This window comes from Amblyomma mixtum, chromosome 5 (assembly GCF_055824585.1).
Source record: "Amblyomma mixtum isolate Tamu chromosome 5, ASM5582458v1, whole genome shotgun sequence".
Lineage (NCBI taxonomy): Eukaryota > Metazoa > Arthropoda > Arachnida > Ixodida > Ixodidae > Amblyomma > Amblyomma mixtum.
Genome location: NC_143016.1, coordinates 4,456,859 through 4,482,099, shown reverse-complemented (window position 1 = coordinate 4,482,099; position 25,241 = coordinate 4,456,859). Strand labels below are relative to the sequence as shown.

General features: G+C 47.0%; 1 protein-coding gene across 2 annotated transcripts in view; it reads right to left on the bottom strand.

Moving 5' to 3' along the window:
• Nucleotides 1-303: 303 nt before the first annotated feature.
• The window catches only part of LOC149341192 (uncharacterized), a 64,635-nt gene continuing 39,697 nt past the window's right edge, over nt 304-25,241 (bottom strand). The window contains exons 3-10 of one of the 2 annotated variants that reach the window (XM_089543119.1): nt 25,137-25,220; nt 20,990-21,172; nt 19,538-19,783; nt 19,232-19,353; nt 18,334-18,381; nt 15,091-15,156; nt 4,461-4,545; nt 304-3,710 (exon numbers count right to left, since the gene is read on the bottom strand). In XM_089543119.1, coding sequence (XP_089399245.1) covers nt 3,681-3,710; nt 4,461-4,545; nt 15,091-15,156; nt 18,334-18,381; nt 19,232-19,353; nt 19,538-19,783; nt 20,990-21,172; nt 25,137-25,220 — 864 coding nt within the window. In that variant the 3' untranslated portion in view covers nt 304-3,680. The remainder of the gene's footprint in view (nt 3,711-4,460; nt 4,546-15,090; nt 15,157-18,333; nt 18,382-19,231; nt 19,354-19,537; nt 19,784-20,989; nt 21,173-25,136; nt 25,221-25,241) is intronic. The other variant, XM_089543120.1, reaches the window with a different exon arrangement.

Genomic DNA, 25,241 nt, shown 5'->3' with positions numbered 1-25,241 from the left:
TTAACCTAAGCGACATTTGAACCTTCATCTTTATTTCTCGCTTCCTGAAGTTAAGGTGTTGACCTAAGAGACACATCAAACAATAAGTGAGTAAATAGGGCAATGTCCAGAGCATATTTCAGTTGTTTGCTAAAGCACTCTGCCTTGGTGGGAGGCTGTTTTTGTACAGTGCGTGAATGATTATTGTCATACAATGGCGATGGCAGGCAGCCCACACGTGATCAGGTGGGTACTTCGGGGAAGACACTTTGAACTCTAATGAAATAAATAAGCCTTGCAAAAGTGAAGCACGGGGAAGCAGAGTTCAATTACAAAGGCAACTTTATTCGTCTATGAGAAAAACAGCAAACTACACTGAAGCACAAGGGAGCGGAAAAGACGAGGACGGCGGCATGCCCTCGGCCAACTTCGTTGTGGCTGCCCAAAGCAGAGAGGCAAGCGTCTGGCCGCTGGCTCGTCCCAGCCTGCTCTCGACAATGCAACCAAGCGGGCACTCATCAGTGTCGGAGGACACATTCACTCGTCAAGCAAGAAAGTGCTCAGGGCGCAAGCGCTTCCAAGACAGCCTGCCAAGGCAAAGCACCAAGGAAACTCCTCTGAAAACTGCGGCGGCATGCTCAAGTTTGCAGGCGACAAATTGCTATGCCATAACTGCATCTTTTTTTTTCTCCCATATATGTCGATATAATATATATATAATATATATATATATGTATGTAAAAAGATATCACATTCCTTTTGTCTTACACTTAACTAATAAACTTGGAGGAAAGTTGTGTGCCTCTGACCAGGGGCATCGTCATGAAGGGAAGCCCGGCTTGTGCCCCGACTAGACAGCACGCCAGACTTCCAACGCATGCAGCAGGCGAGCCCTCCTGAACACAACGTGGCGGCAAGAGACGCCAGCACTTTCTCTTTTCCAGCCTGTGGCAGCCCCTTGACCGTCAAAGTACAACAACACCGTGTAGACCGACGTCTGGAGGAAGTGTCACTCTGACTTGGCACCACCTCTAGCGCCAGCCACATTGCAGACATAACAGGACAGAAAATGCTACGTCGCACTTCGTCTGAGATACACAAGTGTACGGGGGAGTATACGAGAGGCTTTCCTCGTTGGCCTCTGAGCCCATCAGTCTAACCGCTGCCCTCTTCGACGGAGAACAGACTCAGGGACGAAACACGCAAACCAGACACATGCACATGTACCCAAAGAAGGAGGAGAACCAAACCAAAACTGCTACCATGTGGTGAAGGGAGCTTACAACAATGTAGGTTAGCCAGTTCAGTCAGAGTATAGCAATGACAAAGACTCCTGCATATTATAAAAAAGGCACTGTTTTACTGATGTTGCTCTGTTTTTTTCCACGTCTGTTTCTTGTGCTGGATCCGTTCTTGGCCGTCCACTTTATCAAAGAGACTACTTTGACTGGAATGAGACCCAAGCAGCCTCAAATCCTGCAGATAATGCAACTGGGGCAACAAGGTTTCAAAGTGCAACCAGCAGAGCCAATCAGAGCGACTACCCGGTGCGCCACTTGCAGCGCAACGCGGCAGGCATTTTGCAAGCTAAGGAAAAGGCAGACAATGTGCGAAGTAAGAGCAACACGTTACCCACTGGCCTTTCAACACTGCGTGTGTGTGTGTGTGTATGTACACAGGCGCTGCTGCAGAGGCTACACGCATTTTGATTTGGACGTTTTGATTCCCCCAGAAAGAACGGACAACTCCCCCTGCTGAATACTTGTCGACAGGTGCTGTGTTAGTGGGATGACCCTGTTCCTCGGCCAAATCAGGTTGCATCAGGCTAGGACAAAACTTGGTCCCATTTCGAGCTTCCCTCTCTCACGCCAGACAAAACGTGCCGGGAGGTCTCAGCCTTGGACAGCGCTGTCAGTGGCTGGACTGAATGAAGGATGGAATCTCGCCAGGCGCACTGCTGCTCTTTGGGCGCCTGACAAAATAAGTGCACTCGTGCGGATGTGGAGAGCCTCCCCGACAGCAACAACCTCACAAGAGAAAGAGCACCCAAGACAACTTTCTAAAACTGGAGAAGAAAACTAAAAACAGCGATATGATATATAAAGAGTACACTTTCAATCATAAAAACAACTTGACACGCACACACACAAAAAGAAAAACAATATGGCACAGAACAATAATGTGTGTTTACATAAAAATATAGGTGTACACCACACCTCTTTTTTTCTGGCATGCATATGCTATTGATCAACGACAATGAGGCTTGCATGCTTTCAGGACAAAATGAACTCTGCAGCGAAAGGAGTGCGCCTATATACACAAGCAGTGCGATGAGAAGACCCAATGCCACAAGGACCAATCCCACCCTGTGTGGAGGTGCATGTCTATAGCATGACGTATTACTGCTTGTGTGACCTTGTGGACAGTGGCCGAGAGGCCCGCTGCACCAGTGACTGCAAAGAGCAGCGCCCCTGTCTTAGCACCTAGACAAAAAGGCTGGCTGGCAACGCTAAGTAATGGCATTTAAGTCACAACCAAGGCCTGCTTTCCCTGGCAGGCCTTGTGGCCGCATGTGGGGACGAAAGAAGAAGAAAAGATTTGTTCAAAAACAGGTTGTCGGGCGACAAGCCATTGGTGCAGCGTCACTGTAGTCATTCATGAGGTCTTTGCGGAGTGGTTGAAGGCCACGGCTGAAGCAACAAACAAAGGGACCCCTTTTTCTGCACAACGAAATGCATGGGCTCCAAACGTGAACAAATATCAACCAAGTCAAACAAGGAAAGCACACATCAAAATTTTGCTCCAAGAGGTCTCCCAGACATTGATCGCTACTGCCTGGACAGCTTCAGACTCTCATTTCAGAGTTCAAAACATAATGTTTGCATAGGTGTGGGTCTGTCCACCCCTTTTCTTTCTTATGTCAAACTTGTAAAAGACTTTGGTCTTGGCATGTTAGTCATAAACAAAACTTTGCAATAACAATAGCACAGCTCTCCTTTCGTATTGTACCTGTGGTAAAAACTTTAGGCAATATAGAAGTAGCCTGTTACATTATGATCACTAAAGCTACAATAAAAAAAAAATCTGTTTAGTAATTACTTGTATGTACACAACAAGATTTGTTAGCATGCTCTTGTAGTAGCGTATTTCATCAAATAGTTACCCACAATGAAAAATACGATGTTAAAAGGTCTTATTAATTGCCCACGCAGAATATGAACATCAACAATTCATTAAAAACTTATCTAATTCATATGACGCTTTAAAAGCACAGTTGAAAACGGCCTCTTCTTAAAAGTGTGTCCGAAAACAAAACACTACATAAACACTTTACAGATATTACAAAAAATATATATATATGTATATATATATATTTATAATATAAATGTGTATGTCCATGGTGGTGGTGGTGGTGGTGGTGTGTGTGTGTGCAAGTCAAAATTCTGGAAAAGCAACAAACAAACAAAGAAGAAAAAAAGGACCTTGACAGAACAAATACTTTGCAGACCGACGTGTGCCGCTTCTTTTTTCCTCGGGAGTAGTCTTGCTTTATCGTCAACACAGCGCGAGCAACCACGGTGGGGGCCCCCAAGCCTGACTAGGGGGGCGCTGTCAGAGTGGGCTCAGGGACAGCGCCGGCACATGGTAGTACTTGCACAGGGGCCGTGCACAGCGGCCCTTGGCAGCATCGCGGCACACCGTCACCTTTCCTTCCACCACCTCGACAAACTCTGCACAGATACCGACGGGTTCTGACAACCAGGCAAGACCTTGGAAGCACAACATTACAGCCTCTGAACGAAAATGAATGAAACAAAAGTGGCAAATCAGCCAGACAGAATGTTTGTGCATACAGAGGAGGTTCTCCCACAGAGACCAGTGCATGTTTATCGTTGCACTGCTCTATAGAGAGAAAATCTGGTAACTTGGCTGACCTTCTATTGTATAATTTTAGCTGCACATTTGGCTACTTTGCACAACATCTGAGGTTTGCTGAGTACTGCATTAAAAAGCCTTTCAATCTTGGTTAAATGCACATTTCCAATGGCAAACACGATTCACAAAAAGACATGCAAATAGAGGCCAGGCAAACAATTGAAATCAGTAGACACAAATCCCCAGGAACCAATCACAATCAAGAAAATTTGCACTAGCTACAAAGTAATCTGCCAAAACAGAAAATGGCTTCCAGAATGACAAGGGCTATTCTTTAATGCTAGATTTAATGACTGTGCAGGCCATGGGCTGCCGCATGCCGCCTGTCTGCACCAGCAGCTGATGTGCGGTTTCAGCTGGCAGATGCCAATTCAATAAGGCACCCGCCTGAACGAGAAATGCCAACTTCCACTAAGCTATAGTGAAATGGTTACAAAGAAAACTTGGCCAGTCAGCTAGGCTCAAAGCTAATAGCTGAGATCAAATTCATCTTGGTCCGCGAATCAAACTTTGCACACATATCGCCAGTTGCAGTGGTTGCTTACCTTCAACAAGGTGCACATATCGACACTGGGGCCTCTTGCACTGCCCTGACTTAAAATCTCGGCACACCGGCAGGGTGTCCAGTAACTGGAATAACAAGAACACAAAAGGGCAGCTTAGTCATGCCTGTTGCTTTTAGATACAGGGTGGCATGTGCAAGAATGTTCAATCTTAAGAGCCACAGCACTCATCCTATTCCACAGAAATTCTCTCACATGAAGTCTTTCTCCTTCATGCATGGCACTGCCGTTTTGGAAAGCTTTGTGCAACAAGCTCATGTAAAGCGAAATTGAATGTGCCGGTTATGAAGTTTACAGAACAAAGGTTAGTTACGAGGGGGTCAACAACGCAAAGCACAATGCACAACATATAGTTATGTCTCAAAACTATCTTATATGGACAAAGAAGTATAAAGTAACTTAGCGATCCAGATTATCTTTACCATGCACCAAAATCTCTATGCAAGTACGAAATGAGGTCCTCTTCCATGGCATTCAAACTAATAGTTAACCTCGGCAGCTGAGCTGTTTCCCGTAGCATACAAAGTGTACCGCTACGCTGCCTCATCAGGCTCATGTAATACATCACCTGTCAAGTGTGGGATGGACAAAATCAATAAGCTATATAAAATTGAGCATTTTGTTCTTGGAAGAATTATTTTTAATGCCTATCAAGAGATTTTTTCTCTGCACACTAAGCAACAAGCTCTTGATTGTTAGTGCTTTATCCAACAACCACCGCCACTACATTCATGTATGCACCAAGAACAGAGGTACACAGAAAACGACTGAGTGCCTGCTACACAGTCGCTGCACGCTTCAGTCCTCAGGCGGAGCACACCTTGAGCTGATTGCTGCTATACAAATGAAGAATGTTGTCTCATGCTGACAACTCAACTTCCTGCTTGTAACGTTACTGCAGTCACCTTTAATTTAGCACAATGAAAATGGCGCATACAGAGCCATTATCAGAGCACAAAATCAAAAGCGTCCGGGGAGAGTTGCAAGTCTCCCCACAAGAGGTCCTGTTGCAGAAGGTGCCTAAGATAGGCACAAAGCCTGCCGATAAACAAAGCTCTGTCACATGAAACTTTGTCAGCATTTCTGCTTTGCCCATGAGAAAATAAGCTGTGAGAAAATTCAAGCTGTCGTGGCGCCCTTTCTGAGAACAGAGAACATGTGCCTGGCAAATACGAGGCTTGTTCAATAAGATTTGCCTGTAGGCCTGCAAATCCTGCAACTGATGGAATTTGAATGAAACTTGGGAATGTCCCACAGCAGTTTAGTCCACTGGAGGAGCAGTGCTGCCACAACAGAGGAATGCCGTTGACACCAGTGGCATCAGATGTCCATCCCCTTTGGGGGGCTCTGCGTCGCCACTGACAGGCACCATATCGAAAATTGATGCACCCCTTCCATTTGAATCGCTGCAGCCAGGAAGGCAAAACTTAATGAACAGCCCTCGCACATAATGTGCCATCAAAACATTCATTGCAAGCGGTTTCTCTGCATGCACAACAGCGTAGCATTAAACCTCTGCAAGCCCAGCCACTTGATAATCTGGACCGGATGCATGCCAGAACCACCCTGGCCATTTCTCTGAGCACCCAAGGAAGGCTGTGAGTACCTGACCATTGTCGTCACAGTATGCAACACTAGCAGCGTTAGGGGCAGCAGCGGCCACACCAGCAGATACCAGAGTGACAGAGGGCATCGTGGGTACTGGGGGGTGGTGGTGGTGGTGATGGTGGTAGCGGAAGATGGTGGTGCATGGGAAAGGGGGAGAGAGAAGAGAAAGAGAGACACAAGAGAGAGAGAGCCGTGAGGAGGAGAGCGGGTGCAGTCGGGAGAGAGAGAGAGAGACAGAGAGAGAGAGCCATGCATCCACAGCCACAGCCAGGCATCTTTTGACAACATCTTGCAGAGAACAAAATTCGATCAAACTCAACGCCTTCAATGCAGAAAGAAGCACTGCCGGTGTCCAATTAGTTAATTGTACGCAACTTGAATTTTAAGAAGTGCAAAAATGCTCTTGTCACATGCAAACTTAGTTATGCTTGCTTAGCTTACTTGAAAATAAAACACTACTGCGTATATCCTTCGATGTTAGACAACTTTTGTCAGCAAAAAGTAGTGAGCCCCACTGCAGAACCGACGAAGCGCACAAATGGCCCGCCATCAATGCCTAGCCTCAGCATGAGAGACGTATGAAAGCTAACAGAAAATGCGAACAAGTGGTCACCTGCAGGCAATTCTAGCTGCTGCCTTTGCATCGTGCCTCTCTCTAGAGTGCAGTCAATGATAACTGAATAAATTCAATAACGTACTCTTCAGTGCAATGAATAAGGATACAAGGCACAAATAAGCTGGAAGAAATACATGCAAAAGCAGTGATGAAAAATGCAGCCAAGCAACAGCTCCAATCTGAAATATGCCTAAACTATTGACATATTTTTATTTTTACAACACTATCGTGGTTTGTTAAAAGTTAGCCACAAAGGAAGGGCTGCAACACTGTCAAATTAGCCTGTAAATACTTTAACAGACGCACAGGATCAACTTGAAACTCACAAGTCACATTTGGATTGCTGAGCCACCTTATATTAAGTGCTACCATCGCACGTTGCAGGAAAGCGCAACATATTGGACTCACATCAGGCACTTTCCATAGCATGCTTTCCATGGTTGGCAGGGCAGAGCAATTTGACATTAAATAGGGGTGTGGCAACCAGTTCACATTCTATACTTTCTGGGCTTAATTCTTAAGATCCAAGTTTTGGGCCCAATTAGAAATAGGGATGCTTGCTGAGTGAACTGCTACCAGTTCTTGACCCAGAGTCATCCAACGGCACAAACTATTTTAGCCCCGTCATCTTTTGTCTGGCTTTAAAACAGCGATAGCAATTGGTGCACATGGAGCACGCAACAATTTGTGGAACTGAGGAACACACTCCAAGCCAGCAAGGTCAGCAATGTTTCTCGCAATTAAGTGGCGCACTACAGTTTTTTCCACAAAGGCTCAGATAGGGACTGCAACTAACAGCAACCCTCCCATGCTGTGCAGCATTTCATGGAAGTCCCCAGTAAGAGCTACTTTCTGCCACCTTCCCCTCTCCCCACATATCCACCACCTGCCTTGCCCAAGCTCAAAATGGCATGCTACATGGCTGCAGGAAACAGTACCCGATTCGTCAAGAGCTGAGAGAGGCCATTTCCTTTTGAGAGCTATTTTTTGACATCTTGGCCCTCTGGCAACCACTGCCTGCCCGCTGGGTATGGCCAAAGCAAGTTCAGAGAGACAAAGAGACAAAGAGGAGTTCAGCACTCAGGAGCTCGATGCGTGCCAAGGAATCGGCTACGAGTGCCAAGGACTCGGCCAAGGACACTGCAATTTTTCGCTGTTCCATCGCATGCTATATTGTGTTCATACTGTCGAGAATGTTAAAGCATAGGAAAATGGCATAGGCCTCCGCAGGCCCTTTTAGGATGCAATGCCGTGTGAGGAGGACCCACCGTAACCGCACTGCACTGTAAATAGACTCGCGGAGGCCCATGCCATTTTCCTATGCTCTAACAACGTCGACAGTGAGGACACAGCAAAGCATGTGACAATTTCTTGAAACAGGCACCTTTGCCCAGCTTCCCAGTGAATAAATTTGCCACGATACAAACGGTTTTTGTTGCCCTCACAGCTGAAGCCCAGCTAGGCAACATTTCTTTGGATCCGAGTGTTTTCGTCAACCAAAATGAGAAATTAGACAGGTCCAATCTCATTGTTCCAGTCAGAGTGGACACTTTCCTGAATCGTTCCAGCTAAGGGGTACCTGACCTCCCTGGTCCTGTCTGGACAGCACCTAGTTGGCCGATCCTGGCCGGAGATACACCTCATGCAATTTGATGCCAATTCAAAAGACCCAGCAGTGCTCAGTAGACCCCCTTGCGCAAAATAAACAATGGCCTCCAAGCACTAGTAGTACTGTCCCCATATGGCTCCCAGCTGGAACCCTCTCCCTGCAACCAGTAGGTTTCCAGCCTGATCCCAGCCCCAGCGTGGCACAGAGCTGTGCTGCAGCACGCACACACACACATACACAGCTTAGGCTGGGAGTCTCATGCAGAGCCTAGCTAAGCAGCAGGTGCCAGCATGGGGACAAAACAGCGTGCGGCTACTCACACGAGACAGGCACGAAGGGCTGTTGCATCTGTAAAGCCAGGGCTTGTTGGTAGGCTGTGGCACTGGGCTGGTACACAGGCACACCGCTCTTATCGAGGGCAGGGCGTTTTGTGTATGGAACTAGACCGGGCAATGCCTGTGTGCAACACAAAAGACCGGCCAGGGGCAGGGGTCAGGTGCCGAAAATGTGTCTGGGCGCGTGCACGCAGGTGAGCCAAGCACAGACTGAGTGCAAGAACACAGCCTCCTCTGAGGGTAGCACAGCATGCTCTATGCACTTGCGCCATGTGCACCTTCTAACTCCACACTCTAACCAATTACATGTAGCACTGCAGTGCAAAGCATCCCTGGACCAGCCTCCGACACTGCACGCGAGGATACAGCCTCCGGAGGTCCTCCAGTTCTGGAACAATCGCTAGTGGCATCAAAGCAAGCTGGAAGTTGCCACGCTCGAAACCAGTGAAAAATATCTGCATCCTTTTGCTCATGAGCAAAACTATATCCCGACACATTTTATTGATTTATTCTGTTGAAAGGACATTAAAAAATTATTGAAAAGATTTCATTTAAAACAAAAGCTTTGGTTTCAAATTTATTGCGGTTTTAGCTTGAAAAAATAAGGCTCTTGAAACTGAATAATATTCAGGCTTTCTAAACCCACAGTGTGACTGCACATTTCATCGCAACTGAGCACCACAACCAGCTGCACTGCTTTGGCCGCTATGAGAGCACCTCGAGTCCGTCGACAGATCAAAGTTAGAATAATGGCCCCACAGAAGGCTAGACCGCAATTACTAGTGTTTTTGTCAAGGTAGAGTTGTTCAAGTAGGGTGTGGACTACCTGCGTACCCAAGTGGTTTGCGGACACCGTGAACCTTCATCCCATGCTCAAAGATCCCGTGATAGCTGCAGCTGGAGTTTGCCCTCAGCCAGCAGTGCACATGACAAACTTAGGAACAGACATTTTTTCAAGGCAAATCTGATGCACTGGAGGGAAGTGCCAGGCTGGCCTTGAGGTGGCTGCTGCTTCTTGTTGAATGGGGGAGAGAAATTTGGCAACATTAATGCTTCTATAAGAGGCAACAAAGTATGCTAGCAAGGAAACAGTCTGTAGCCTTCAGGACAATGGCTAGACAAATACAGCCAGCACTTACTATTTGGCTGATCTGCTGTTTTCAAGAAGCAGGCTATTTCCCTTAAAGAGCAAAGCTCAAGTGTCTATGTGCCCAATGCCTGCCAGATGCATGCAACACTACATTAGTGGCTTTTTAACCTTTCATAAATCAAACTGGCCAGGATATTCAAATACTGCCCTGCGAGACGTACCCTGCAGCTGTTCCTCAAAACTGTACATGTAAAGAAGAAACAAGCCACAATCACTACACTGCCAACAGCAAGATATTTGCCCAGTTGGCAATGCACCGCTTGCTTTTGCGTTAGAATATTTGTGGACTTGAAATGTGCTGGACGCAAACCAAGTTATTGTGGATACCCTCAGAAATAATAGCAGTGAGACGAAATTCTGACGAGATGACGAAATTACGAAATTCTGAAGAATTTAAGTCTGCACACCTAGTAAGCAATGGCATCAGCTGGTTTGGAGCTTAAGCTGCAACAGCAAGTTGTGCTAGTAATGCTGACACTGTGAATGTGCTTGCATGTGTAGAGAAAACTATACTGCCGCAGTTTCATAGAACTCATTTAGCAGCATGAAGGTGGCACACACATGGTAAACCCGTGAGCTCATGTTCATCAGTTACTAAGCATCTAGCCTTTATCCTTGTACCCTGTCAGCTAGCTTTTGCAAGACTACACAAGTACAGTGCGACACAAAACTTGCTGAAATTCCTGGGCCTGAACTGCAAAAGTTGGATGTCATCCCAGCAGAAACTTAAATTCTGCTATGTTGGACACTTCAGCAAGCCCTTAACATGTTCGCCAACCAGAAAATGATGTGAAACTATAAATGTGAAACTTACTAAGTAGAATAGATGTTTCATAGCCAATTATAGCTCCCCTACACTTTGCCTGGGCAAACAAAAAGAAACCCATAATGGTTTTCTCAAAAGAATTCACCAACCGTACCAGGCAAAGATTTGGCAAATGATGAAGGCAAAGAAAAGTTAGCCACAGCACTCGTCGGGCACGAAAGCAACCAGCTGCTGCTACCTAATTGTCGTCATCAGATGCTCAGAGCAGAACAGAAGTGGGAAAACGTTCCCTCCCTGTGCGAGCCACAAAAGGCTGTAAAGCTTCTCTCTGCCTCAAGCAGAACTGGTGCACTTTGCCAGCATGCACTCTGGCAGCACTCAAAGTGTAAACGCAAGCTGCGTGCACAGCTTTTCTCTGACCAAGCAAAACAGCCTTTTGCCCAAAACGGGTTTGCTACTGATCCAAGCAGGGTTATTATAAAAGGACAAAAAAAAATGTCGAGAATATGAGCATCACAAAGTGAAGAGTGCTGCACTGCTGCCCAGATAGCATTCCCAAGCTTCAGAGAGAGGAAGACCGTTCTCACATGCCACAACCGCAAAGTGGCAACAACACAACAGGCTACTCAATCCATATGTGAAGTGGCCTGTGCACGTCTGACAAGAGCTGTTTCTTCTCCAAAGGCTGTGTGTTGAAACCTGGCCACCACCCAATAGACGTGTGCTTAAGTGTGTTGTCAGTACCTCCGTAAGAATTCAAGGTCATTTATCCAAGATAACCTGGAAACAAATGGATAGTTGTACTGCCTTTTTGTATTGTGCCCATCAATTTATTTTGAAAGTTGCACTTGCATCTTCATGGCTGGTGATAAGTGTATTGCTTGTTTTGTTACACAGGTCTTTGCATTACTGCAGTTGAGACAAGCTGAACATGCACCCCCTGTGTGGAGACTCGAATAACTGCAGCGCCTGTAACATGTTCACCTCCACCAGTGTTTGCCCTCAGCTTCTTTTGTACTGATGCAGGATGTGCTCAGAGTAGGCAATCCGGGTATTAAATGATGCATGCTCAGTTAGTGCACAATAAAAGAAGAAGCCTACCCTTTTATGCAAGCCAGCCTGAGACTACTTTTCGCTTCTGCATAACTGGCACTAGCAAAGCTTCAACCTGCATGCAGCCTACAAACTGTTTCTGCAGAGCTATAATGTTAACACTCCAAACTTGTACTAAGTGCTGATGCTGAGATAAATTTTTTTCCCCACACCCACACACAGAAAAAAGATTCGGCTTCCAAGGGGCCACAAAGTGCTGCTGTCCATGGAGCATAATACACCTACACTAGCACATGCCAAGGAAAGGTGCCTTCAAGCGAGGATGTGGTGTACATGTTAAGGTGTGTGATGAGAACAGTTCTGTGATGACAGCGGGCACTATGTACAACTGAGCTCATCAAATTCTTATCCAGAACCTGTAAATGTCTGAAATGTGTTTTTACAGCTGAACTGAGCTACTGTGTAGAACCTAGCAGCAACCTTCAAAACCCTCACGCTCCTTTCATTCCCTTTCAGCCCTTGTTACTAAAGGCCATTTCCAAATGAGGTCAGACAGCCTATAATAAAAGCTAGACCACAAAATACAAGCCAACATCGTAGCATCGGGCACTATCCCTCACGTGCCTAAGCAGCTCTTGGGCAGTTGTGCTTCTGCCAAATAGCAGCTGTAATGCTCAGAAATTACCTTCGCTGACAGAGTGAATGCAGAAGGGTCTAGAACGGGCAGAGAAGTAGCAGACCGATTTTTCGGACTCCAATGATTCGGACTAGAGCGATATTTCGGACTTCGCTGAGGAACCGGCATGCACCTCATAGGAACGTGTACATTTTCACAACCGATATTTCAGACATTATGGAGTCTAATAGTTCGAATTTTTAGACTAAAATAGACACCAACAATATTGTGGTGATCGTTTTTCAACCAAAAGTTCGTTATTTCAGCCTAATATAGATGCGAGTGGGCATCGCTGTCACAACAAACCCGTTCCCCGCCACCGTAAAAGGTGCCACCTTGGATTTGAACTGAATTGGCTCGGCGGGCGCCATCAGACTGGCTTGGATAGGCTTGGCTATTGGTTCTCCATTACATAAACATCAAATTTTTGCCCCCAGATGAAATATAAAAAACCTGAGAACAAAGAGCCCCTGACATCTGCTATACTGTGTGGTGCACTAGATAGGCAATACCGATATACCCCATGGCTGATACCATAACATTAACAGCGGAAGATAATTTATCGAAAATGACCCCCACCAAAATACATGTTCTGGCTTTCACACACTGCGCTGAGAGCATAGCTTGACAACATTGCAGTGTTCAGGAAAGAAAAGTACACACAGTGGAAAAACATGAGCAACACAGCCTACTTTATCGCCTCTCAGTCCTTCAGAATGCTTTGCAGCAGATGTGCATATCGCACAGGTTGTCCACATGAGCCCGCCATTTTCACTGTGTTTCCTCCCTGTGGATGAACCAACTGATATACCTACTTTGGTGTAGCAATGACATCAGCATGGTTGAATACATAGAGTTTCTTACTATTACCTAGAGGGAAAGCTGGCGGCGCTGCACTTCAGCCACCATGGACGCCCAAAGCATCATGGGGCGGTGAGCTACTTGTTGCGGCACAGTCGTAGTTTATCGGGAACACGGAGTGGCACTATTGAGATGTTTCATACCGAAAACGCTGTTCGTGTGTGCGCAGACGACTTTCACGCGAACGCAGTGTGCAAAAACCATAGTAGTAAAAACGCATAGACACACGACGCCAATAAAAGGTTTCACTTTTCCGAAATGCCATTAAAAAACTTCTTGAAGTATCTAAGCAACAACATTTTTTTTGAAGACATATTTACTTTTAAAAATGTGCCTGTTAATTACGAAATATTAGCTTTTATAGTGTTCAATGCTTGGCCAATAGGAGAGCGAGTCGTCTCTTATTTTGGGCAAACTTTGCACTTAAATGCTTTTCTGCTCGTTTGTTGCAATCATTAGACAAGATATTGAATGTTAGGACGTTTGTAGTTATCAAACAGCTTAATTTTTCTATTATTTTTTGGCCAAAAGTTGCAGTTCCGCAACAAGTAGCTCACCGCCCCATGATGCTTTGAGCGCCCATGGTGGCTGAAGTGGTCTCGAGGGGTCGCCATGCAAACTCCCATAGACGGGCTGCCAGCTTTCCCTCTAGGTAATAGTAAGAAACTCTATGGTTGAATAGATGGCAAACACTAAAGATAAACATGCATATGTGGCAAATAACTGCCGCAGTTGGTAAACAAGGGCCTGAATGCTCCCCCTCAGCTTATTGGTGGAAACCTGAGAGTAATCAGTGTGCACTGCCAGCAGTGGCATCTCCCAAAGGGATCAGCTACTCATTTATTAAGGTTGGGATAGCACCTTGTGACGCTGTTTAGAATAAAACGCCATGCCATTCTTAACAAAGTGGTGGCCATTACCAAAAGTAAACAATGCAAGCAGCACTGAATGATCAGTTCAGCCAACATACTGAAACAAGAACAAAAAGAGAAAAGCTCGCGCTGGTTCACAAGGAATGAGGCCAGTCTGCAAAAGGGCCAAACCTGCGTGCACAGCACCCCCACAACAATAGCGCCATTCTCACCCAGCACACTGTGACCTGCCCTTCGAGCACAAGAGAGCACATGCCTCCGCCACCCCCTTTGCGTGCCCCTCGGGGTATGGAAAGGGGGCTCCAGAGGGGGCGGCAGGAGAAGCATGCCACTGCTCGAGTGGTGCTCACCAAGCAGATCACTCAAGCGCACTTGAACTCAAAACCAAAGAGGGCGACAGAGGGCACACAACAGCAACGCGCAATTTTGAAAAGGCACTCTCCTTGGGGCGGCAGAGAAGCGACTACCTTGGTCGGAACCATCTGTCTGACTCAAAAGCTGCTCTAGGCATGTGCGAGAACTACGTTTCCAAGAGGGCATGCCTTGGCAGATTACACAGGCTGCTCACGGTTTGAGGTTGCCACAGAGCCTGCCCCCCTCTCGAGTGAAGCGAGCACGACAGCCTATCTTCTTCTGGGCGACCACCCCTGCAGCACAGTTCTCGAGAGAACCAAGCCAAGCACATGACGCCGCATTACCGGGGGGAGAGAGAGCGTGTGCGCCTCGCCACAGAGTGTGCTGGTGGGGAGGAGACGAGCAGATGATGAGAGCAGCCAATGCAGCACATGGACACACAATGCAAGTGGTGCCACGGGTTAATCACACACAACCCCAAGCCGCCAGTGCAAGAGCCTCTCTGCGTGCACAACCCGTGGGGAACGGGCGCCACACGCTGGCGGCGCAAGCAGGGAGCCCGGCACGTGCAAACGGCCCATGCACACCGGCCCCTCCTCCTCCCCCGGTGCCTGTCGCCCTCTTTGGTCCACACATCACAAAACCAGCCCTCTGCCCTCCAGAGAGGAGAGGCCAAGAGAGAAGCATGCAGAAGCTCTAAGGGGGAGAGTACCAGGACAACTTCATCTGCAGTCTCTCGGGGGCGCTTCTTGCTCGCGGAAGGATCTCCCAGGCCCGGCTAAATTAGTATGCAGAGGCAGACGGTTTTGTTTTTGGATGGCGGGTAGGCACAGCGCATGGCAGCAAGCAGCAATGCGTCGAAAAGGAACCAAAAATGAGGAAGGAAGGAGTAAAAAAAAAGAAACAAAGAGAGCAATCATTAAAAAGGTCGGCCAAAAACAGCATTCTTGTGTCTGTACACGCCCGGCAGAGCTGAGGTTGCACCGCCAGCCCAGGGACACGGCATGCAGGTACCGCATTTATGCACATCTAATGCAACCTCCTCCACATCCTCGCCCCCACAGGGGAAGAGAGCAAGCTCTCCACTCAGCCCGGAAGTTGGCATCACATCTGCATAGATACGGTACGACACCAAGGAACAGCATCACTGCTATGTGTGGCCAGCCTGTGCCAGCAGAGAGCGCAGGCCAGCCACAGTGGTAGCCTTAGTCTCCAGTAACACAGAATCTCATCAGCCATTAGGACGGAACAAGGAGGAAAAAAGAAGCAAGCATGAGCCTAACCAAAGTGGGCGACCAAAGCAAACAGAGAGCCCTTGCCTGCGAGAAGCTGACCACGTTAACAGCTCAAGATGCTCACAGTTAGGAGACAGTGCTTGCTGGATGCGTTAAATGGGCAGTGACGCAATTACATGCTCTCGGCCTGCCACTCTAGCCCCTCCCATGACTGTTTCGGCTCGTCTAGTTTGTTGCTAAAGAAAGTTTCGGTGGTCGCCACAAAGAGTAACGTTTCTCTGCTAGCACCCATACTGCCTGCTTCACCTCAGCTAGAAATCAGCAGTAAGACTAATCAAAGGCTCATTGTAACGAGGCCCGGCAACATTTCTTATTTAGTTTAAAAAGAATTCCCTGGAATTACCGAAGTGCCTCACAAGCAGCAACACTAACATTTCACCATGGCACCTAAATCTCATGCCTCCAGGAATCAAGCCTGCCCATAAAGACTGCACACAATAGCCAGTGCGCACAGTAGCCCTGTATTTACTACTGCCAAATTGGAACATCCTCATGTTACCACTTACTAAAAGTGATTCATTGCAGAATGTAGCATCAATACTTCTTAGTCTGCAATGCTGTGACTGTGGCTGCACTCAGTCTTTTCATAACTGTCTGATTTTATGGAACAGCCACAAAGACCAAACAGACCCGCAGGCTGATCAATCCGCACCATAGTGAGGAGGGCGCCATCACATGTCAGCATGTCTTCAATAAATTTACCCCAATGCCAGGTGCAATTGTCGGATAATGTCCTTTCATGTGACCTTTTGATTCCTCGGGGAGGGGTAACAGTGTACATTTTAGAGCCTCTTCATGTACAGTTGCCAAATCTGCATTCGTGTGGATTCCATAAAACTAGTTTTGCAACATGCGCTACACAATCCAACATTTTTATCCTTTACTAAGAATGCTCTGCTCCCAAACGAGCCAAAATATAACGGCTAATATCACAGGGTGTTGTAAGTAGAAGCTAGCAAGATGACTTTAAATGAAACCCATCTTGTGTTCCTGTGCTCTCAGCATTCACAATACACAAAACAAGGTTTTGACCTCAGATTCCACACAACATACTCGAAAATAACCTTTGCCCCAGACTATTATTATGATTCCCAAATAACTTCGTGATATCAAAACTGAGCTGTAATTGCCATACTGCTGAAATGGGGGGGAATGGAATATCAGCCAAGGCTGGTTGGGATTTAGAACAGCAACTGACACAACCATGCCAGTAAAATACAGCTTCATCCTCACGAAGCATTCAGCAGTTACAGCAGTCAAATGACATGAAGCCAAGGTGCAGAATCAGAAGTGCAAATGCAACAGACAAGACGACGAGACTGCCCTCCAACAGAAAGCATGCAGCCTGCCAATGCTCCTCATGGCTAGTCTGAGCTGGACACAGTTTTGGTGATTTTCAACTACACCACAGTTCATGGGGTCACAAAGCCTGGCTTCCTCACATAACTGGCTTGCACTGGCCCTCCATCAGTTTCAACAGTTATCAAGAGAGGGCGCATTGTCCATGACCTAGTTCAGACTCATGAAAAACTAGTTTTTGGCCTTAGCTGGAGGACCAAAAGCATCACTGGCACGAGTAGACGTCCTACAGTCTCTTGAGTAGTCCATCAAAACAACTTGCTGCCTACTGCTAGCCAGTGTTATTGTTTATAACGTCAAGACATGCTCTCTGTATCGGCACGTGTCACGTCTCTGTTGCCAAGAGCACTGCTTGGTGAGCTTGTGCCCACAGGGTAGGGTGACAGCAGGCCTGTCAGCTACTGAGAATAATCTTGCCCATTAACAACTGAAAGATTCCACTTTCACAAGAAATAAGACGGCAAAATTGTGATGGCTGTGAAAGTGACGCCGCAACAGTGAAGCCCAACCACCTACAGCTTTGCTTCCATTGTGTGTTCCTCCTTGCTCCGTCCTCTTCCACAAGGCAAAGTGGCAATCTCAAGGTAATGGGAAACACTCCGCGGCAGCCGAGCTGCCCGAAAGCAACCACAGCTCCACACATGAACATGACATACCCTAGTGACCAGAGGTGGCATATAAATCCAGACTTGTTCTCAATTGCAATAAATTTCCTGCCATCCGGCTTATGCCTCCAGCAAGCATGGAAATCATCAGAAAACTTGCCTTACATGCCCCCTAAGCTCAAAAAAAGAAGAAAGCAGCAGATCACGAGCACAAGCACAAGTAAAAGCAAAGGAGATTCTGTGCATGCAGTGAAACTACTGTTAAACTAGGAAAAAAGTTAATGGCACAGAATGTGCTAATGTGCTTGCACTGTTAGTTACCTTACACTGAGGAAAGCAGCAGTGCTAGGCAACAATGAAATGGGAAGACCTTCCCGCATGTTTTTCCAGTACAAGCTATACCTAAACTGGCAGCTAGATTTCAAGACATAGCTGCAGCTCTGCACAGCACAGTAAAAATATAGCACTCTTTGAAGTAGGCGGCAATTTATTCTTTAAATATATCCATGTATGCTGCCTTCCCGTACTGTCGTCGTTCAACACACTAGCAATAACAACAGCGGCAGAAAATCCACCACTCTAGTTGCCCATTCGATTGTGTTGCACACTCTGGTGGCCCCCCCTTAGCACTGAATGCATTTGCAAATAGGGACCCCCACACAATGGGCATGCCAGGGAAAAAAAGGGCTCAAATACCTGAGTGTACATTTGTAATCCGACATCGGTGCTTCCTCCCTCTGTCGCCTGGTGTGACAAACAGGGTTGCTTTGCTTAGGGCCCGCCAAGCACAGGGCACTGCCGGGAGGGCAAGGCCCCCCCCACAGCACTCTGCAGTGCGTGCACATGGTCCAACAGTACACATGCACAACCACAGACAGCAGCCAAGCGAAAAAACCTGTGCCTGGCACCTCTCACTTGCAAAGAAAGCCGTAAACACACATCTTGGTCACAGTACACACTGCTCACCCCTCTTTTCCAAAGACTACATGAGCAAGTCCTTTCCATAACACACCAGCGTACCTTTTTCACTGCCTGGAACAAAACCTGCCAAAGTAAAACTTCTGCGCACTATGACAGGTGTAGCAGCTAAGTTCAACAAGTGCATCTTACTTTGACACAGAGCCAATCTTTTAGATCAACAAGGCACAAACATTCAACGGAAACAGGCTGACATGAATAAATTAACTGTCTTGGCTCATTTCACAGTTCATACCTAGCAAACTAAGCACTTCTCTTCATGCACCACTTTACACCTGGCACAGGAAAGGCATGGACGCCAACCAGCTGTGTAAAGAAGGACGTTTCAGCTCCCAGCATGCGGGCCTTGTTCACTATCTAAGGAATCCTGGCTGAGCGGGCCTCTCTCACCCTTTGAGTCCCTCATACATTTATTTGGCATCCCGAAAATCTGCCATCGAAATCAGCAACTGATTCACGACATTTAACCTGCAACTTGCTTTGAGAAGAAGCCCGTTCCACCACTAGCCTTCAAATATAGCCTGCCCCTCCTAGTTCTGCTGTGGAGGTCGTCACTGACAGCGCCTGCTTCACTGCTGCTGAGAGACATGTGGAGTGCACCACAGCGGAGACTCGCCTACAAGCCACGCAAGCAAGCTCCTCTGCCAATGCAAGGGCAGCCGTGCAGTGTGCAGACGGCATAAGCAGCAACCTGGCCCTGACAGCAGGCTGGGCAGCAGGCCAAACAAAGCAAGGTGCCTAACGGAAAGGTCCCCACAACCACCCAGAGAAAAAGTGGCATCAACGTCCATGCCCTGGACGCACGAATGACGCTTTACGTGGCCCACAGAGCGCTCTTTTTGATACACACGAGAGAGAGAGAGGGCACGCAAGCCGGGAGAAAGGAGGAGAGGGCTGTGCCAGAGGAGGCGGCGGTGCCTACCATAGCAGCGGCGGCAGCAGCAGCAGCAGCGCCAGCCCGGCTCTGCGTGGCCTTGAGCTGCGCCTGCAGGTGCGGGGGAGGGTGGAAGTAGCGGCACTGGTCCCGAGAGCAGCGGCCCTTGACGAAGTCCATGCACACGGTGACCGCCCCGTCCCCGCTGTCCACCGCCACGTGCTCGGGCGGGTGCGCAAAGCGGCACTCCGTCTCGGGCCGCTTGCACGTGCCGCGCTGGAACTCCCGGCACACCTGCCCCACCACAAACAGCCACCACTCAACTCTCCTGCCACATCAAACGCCTGTCCCCTCTGGAAGGCCAAAGGTCAACAAAAAGCAATAGCTTTACTGCTTTCCTGATGGCTGATGCCCGAAATATGTTTCCCAAAGAGGCTCCTCCTGAAGCACTACAACAAAGCTCTTGGCAGGAAGAGCTCGCTACAGCTCTGCTGCAGAAAAGCAAAAGCAGTGGCAGCAGGAGCGTGCAAGAAAGCCATGCACAACTTTCCTCATTGTCCATAGTGGACCAAAGCACAAGTACGAGGCAGTCGACATGAGGTGGTCTTATTCACTAACCTCAGCCGGCTCATCCTTTTTTGCAAGTCACCAACAGTACCTTGCTGAGGTCACAGGGTAAGGACCTAACAGGGCAGAGAATGAACTCACCCTGTGTGAGCCCAACCAGAAACCTCAGAAGGACCAGCTGCTTTGTCAGTATTTTACTGCAACCATGGCACCTTGTGGCCTCAAGCTGTCCACTGCTACTTACTGGAAAGCATTTACTGAAACGTGGTCTTTCATGGGCAGAACCGCTTTACTAACACTGCTGGAAAGCCAGACACTGAATGCTGCAATTGCACAAGGAAACGGGACACAGCACAGGGGGACAATCAAGACACGACGCTCTTCCACTGCTGCGAGGCCCCACTTGTCCACCTCTGCTCTGTCCCACCCTTGTGCCACTGCACTCTTCCGCCTCTTCCTTTGTCCCATCCTTGAACAGCGACATTAAGCGGAACACTGTTCCTCTTATCTGAGACTCTCGGCTGTCCTGGAAGTAATGCAAGGCCGACAGTACACTTCCATAGCCTTTTTATCTTGCGGATTAAAAAAGAAGTGGACTACACCAATGCAAGACATGAAAAACTTTCCCAATGAACGCAATGTATCAGGCTGCCATGAACAGAACTGAAACATAGCATTCTTTGCTGGTATTTTTGTATTAGGCTAATGCTAAATTGCATTTTACATTTGCAGTTATTGAGTTGTTACCTTCTTTCATGCACAGTCAATGCATTGGCCTGAAAAAAAAACTGGAACTGTCATATATTTCCTCCTGTGAGCATTAGCTCTAAAGTTAACATTATTTTTTTTTGTCTAAACTTCTCTACTCATTTTGTGAGTAGAGGAGAAGGCAAAGGATGGCACCCTCCTGGAAGAGACCAGGGAACTCCTCACCTCCAGTCTGTCAGTGCGCGCCACTTTTTGCGGGGAAACAAGTGAAGCGGGTACAACGCTCAGAGGAGCTGTCACAGTGTCCGCAGTCATCATGCCGGGCAGGACAGGACTAGGTGTCAAATAGTGTCCAAATGAAGACGCCGTTGCCATTGTTGTCAGTGCTGGCATGTAGGGGTTGGTAGCCTGAAGAAACAAAAAAAAAAGACACGCAATCAGTTCCATGTACCCCTCAGAATTCCAAGGCAATGTGATTTCAGCCTGCACTGTAGAACTGGGCACATGAGTTTAAAGGGGCCATGACACTTGTTTTCCAAGCATTGATTTTTTGCTGGATCTGATTAACCAGATGCAATACTAATGCCATTCCTCAAAGCTTCAATTCATTTGATGTGGAACATTTGAAATGAACTGTCCTTCCACTGTAACCACTGGCATAGTAAAATATGTGTGCTTTGTTTTACCTGCTGCATAAAAGCACCTAGGAGGAACTGTGCTGTGCTGTTGACACACAACTGCTAGTAAACCTCCAACACAATGTGCAAGTTCCAGCACCCACTTGTTACAGAATTAGGCAACATTTTCATGGACACGGAAGCAGGAACTGGTGGCAAAATTCAGTGTCACAGAATCGTCTATTTGTATCATCCATGCATTATGAGAGCGGTCCTTCTTCAAAAGCCAAGTGCCCCTTGCGTGCGAAGCAACTCATACCATGCCTCCCTTACCAATGTGCACTGCTGAGAACGAGGGTAGTATTTGTAGAAACTGCCACGCTGTTGGTCCTCACACCATGAAGTCAATACCTAAAATCAAATTCTAACCTTGAGTCACACTCACAGCCCGAAAGAAGCAGTGAAGGCTATCAATGCCCTTGTTGCTGTATGCATGCTCTGTGAAAAGCCATCAAGCAGTGCAACCGAAGCAGTGAAACCAAACTGATATTGTCCTGGCATTTACATGCAGGACGTGCTCTTGCCACAACGCCAAGCATTTGTGCTGCAGCAAACTAGCCTAGAGTGCAGTCCATTAGCAACAGTAGTGCGAGGCACACAGGTGTGAACAGTCTGTGGCCATGCACAAGTTGAATGTGGAGTGCAAATGGAATGCAGCTCCGCAGCATGAGAAGCTGCGAGCCATTTTAAGTAGTAGTCGTCAGGAGATTCCGTGAATTTTAGCCAAGGCCCCACTTCCAGATGAGAGCATTAGTGCAGTGTGTGAGCAGCTTATTGTAGCCAGTGGCAGGCATCATCCTGAAGCGGTGTGTGAACATTCCAAAAAGGCGACTGCTGTTGAATAGAGGAGCTTCAGGGTCTCAATTTTAGTCGCTGATTCTGGAGTAAATAGCACATCCAAAGCACCTTAGAAATAGAATAACATGCTCCAGTGCTGTATCCTGGACTGTCTCGAACAACCATGTCATGACCCCCTTAAACAAAAGAAATCCTGCCAGCTTTATACCAGCTGCCCTCTGTACATGCACCCGAATTATGCTGCTCTGTGGTACTCTGCAATACACACTACAAAAAACTTTGATACACTCTCATACAAAATTGCCGTAAACAAAGCAAAAAAATTACCATGTGCAGTGTCAAACAAGAAGCATGGACAAATAAAAGCCTAATGAAGCATTTCCTCCCTAAGCCATTTAATCTGAGACTCCCATCTGCCTCATTTCAGACAGTAACTACTACAGGCACTTCTCGGTTGGGGACTAGCAGTTGCAGCAAGATGGGAATAGTTTTAAAGCCAGTAGTAGACATTCAAAGTTGATCATAATGCATTCATTGCACAGCCCAAATATTCAGCCTGATATGCAAGCCTCCACTTGTTTAATGCAAGGAACACTGTGAGAAACCCTTTTCACCTTTTCAAATGTGATAGTTCTAATTTACAAGCCACACAAGCATAACTGCAGCATGACATGACACTGTTGTACCTCATTCGCATATGCTTTATAAATTTTTAATTTTGTCTTATCACCAGCTCTTGAATATACTGATTCTGAAACAAGTTTGGGTACGAGCACCATCAGCACTTCAGAATCTTGGCACAGTCAAAAAATCTAGCTCACTTCAGGAAAAGCACTGAACTAATGGCAGCAACAACCTGGCAAAACATTATTACCCATACACAACTGGGGAACCTGACACAGGTTAACAGCTCTGAAAACTGAGAAATGAACCATAAGACCTTGAAAGCAAGTCCCAATATTTATGCTTCCCAGGAATAAGATCTCCCTTTCATATCTGTTCCGATGTTCCAAGCGTTTGCCCTTCAACCCTTAAATAAAAATATTAGTGTTAAAAAACTACTGGACTTTGCACAGGTTTAACTTGAAGTTAGGAGAGGACAGCTGGACTTCGCACAGGTGTCATTTAAAGTTGGGAGATGTGCTGTTCCTAATAACTATCACTACGGAGAACACTGGCCCAAACGCAGGGGTTACTCCCATTTTGGCCACCACTATTTTCGAAAAATTCGGCAAAGAGCAACAATGTTTTGTGTGTGTGTAATTCACCTTACATGGCACATTCTGCATGGTGCTGCTGGATTATGTCAGCTACCTGTGAAATGCGGCACAACCATGCCGACACTATGTCGATCCATTCAGACTACACCTAGTACTGCTACTATTCGTATTACACAGAGGCTTCAGCACTACGTCACAATGCCTCAGTACAACTAACTCCTCTTATGTGCCATGTGTTCTCAAAAGAAGGGATAAAAACACCATCTTAATGTTTCGCCCACTCTGCAAAAGACACAATGAGGTACACCCAACCTTGTGGCACCTGAACTCTACTGCAGTCAGTGTAAAAATGCTGCTTTCGTGCGAGGATCCAAATCTCAAAATCTCATTTCAAAAATGTGGCCCTTACACAAGTTTGTGCGGTACATTATGTTAAAGTAAGGCTACAGAGAGGTGTGTTATGATTCACTGTTAAATGCTTTATATTAAGCAATGATGAGTTATAATGCATTTAAAAAGATGTATAATGAAAAAGTGAAAGATGGTGGCTGTGCTTCAGTTCCCACAGATAAAAGGAAGTGAATCATTAGTGTGCAGACTCTAGCACAGCTTCCCAAAAACAACATACATACCTAGCCTGCTAATGCTGACCTTGCAAAATGTTCACACTATACAGAAGGTCTGCCAGCAAGTGCTAAATGTGTCTGAGGTATGGTACTTGACAATGATGCAATAGCTTGCACAAATTAAGTGAAATTTTGCAGCCACCTCCAGGGGGAATTGACTGGCCAGCTGCCAGTGGCACTTTCTGAGGGGAACTGCCTGGCATCGTCCTCCTGCTGACAGCTAATCTGCCAGCAGTGCCATGAAAGCCCCACACATAAGAGAGATGCCTCCGTCCTGCCCCTCCACAGCACAAGCAAGCTCCCCAGGACAACAACCCGTACAGGACACTGCCTATCTGCCTTTTGTGACCTCAATCAGCCTGCCCTGACCACAGACAACACACACACACACTGGTACGGCTCATGCACCACCTCTCCACTACAACCAGGGCCCCCTTGTGGTCCAGCCTCAATACAACCACAATGACACAGATGTGGGGCGCTCTTTTGATGCAACTATCTTTTTTCCTCCACTGAGAATCTCAGATTACTGTAAATGACCTAACTGCTGCGTTTTTCATGCTGAAGGTGAACCAAAACAATTCTGCAAAAGGATTTATCTGAGACTGGTGCATTGTTCTTGTCTACAACTAGAGATGGACCTCCTGTGGACGCATTCGCTTACAAAACAGCATGCACTATTATTTCTCGTCCCCTTGGGTCGTCATGGCCGACTCAGCCAGTGGGTGCACAAAGGGAAGTGTTTAAAAAGCAATCTTTCTTACTTGCAGGCCAATTTTCAGTACATTTTTTGTTTGTTTTCTGTCATGTCGAGCCCCTCTCCAGGAAATGTTTGGAACCCAGCAAAAAGCACAAAAGCCACCAGTGGTTTAGATGGTGTTTGTAAGCAAAATTTTGCTTTGAGCATGGAGAGTTTACAAAAAAAAAAGAAAAAAAGATGTTTAGGCCCTGGCAGAACCTGCGAATTCGGCACGCATTTGAATGACTTCCGAAAATGCCCTTTTGCGGAAAGAACAGCCATCAGTGTGCTTTCTGTCAGCTGATCACTTACTTCCATGGTCGGGGCTGCGAAACTGGGGCACGACATGGCGCAGAGCCATGTTCCTGCCTCTGCCGCGTTTGAAAGCTTGCACACCTACGGGAAAGATGGGAGCAC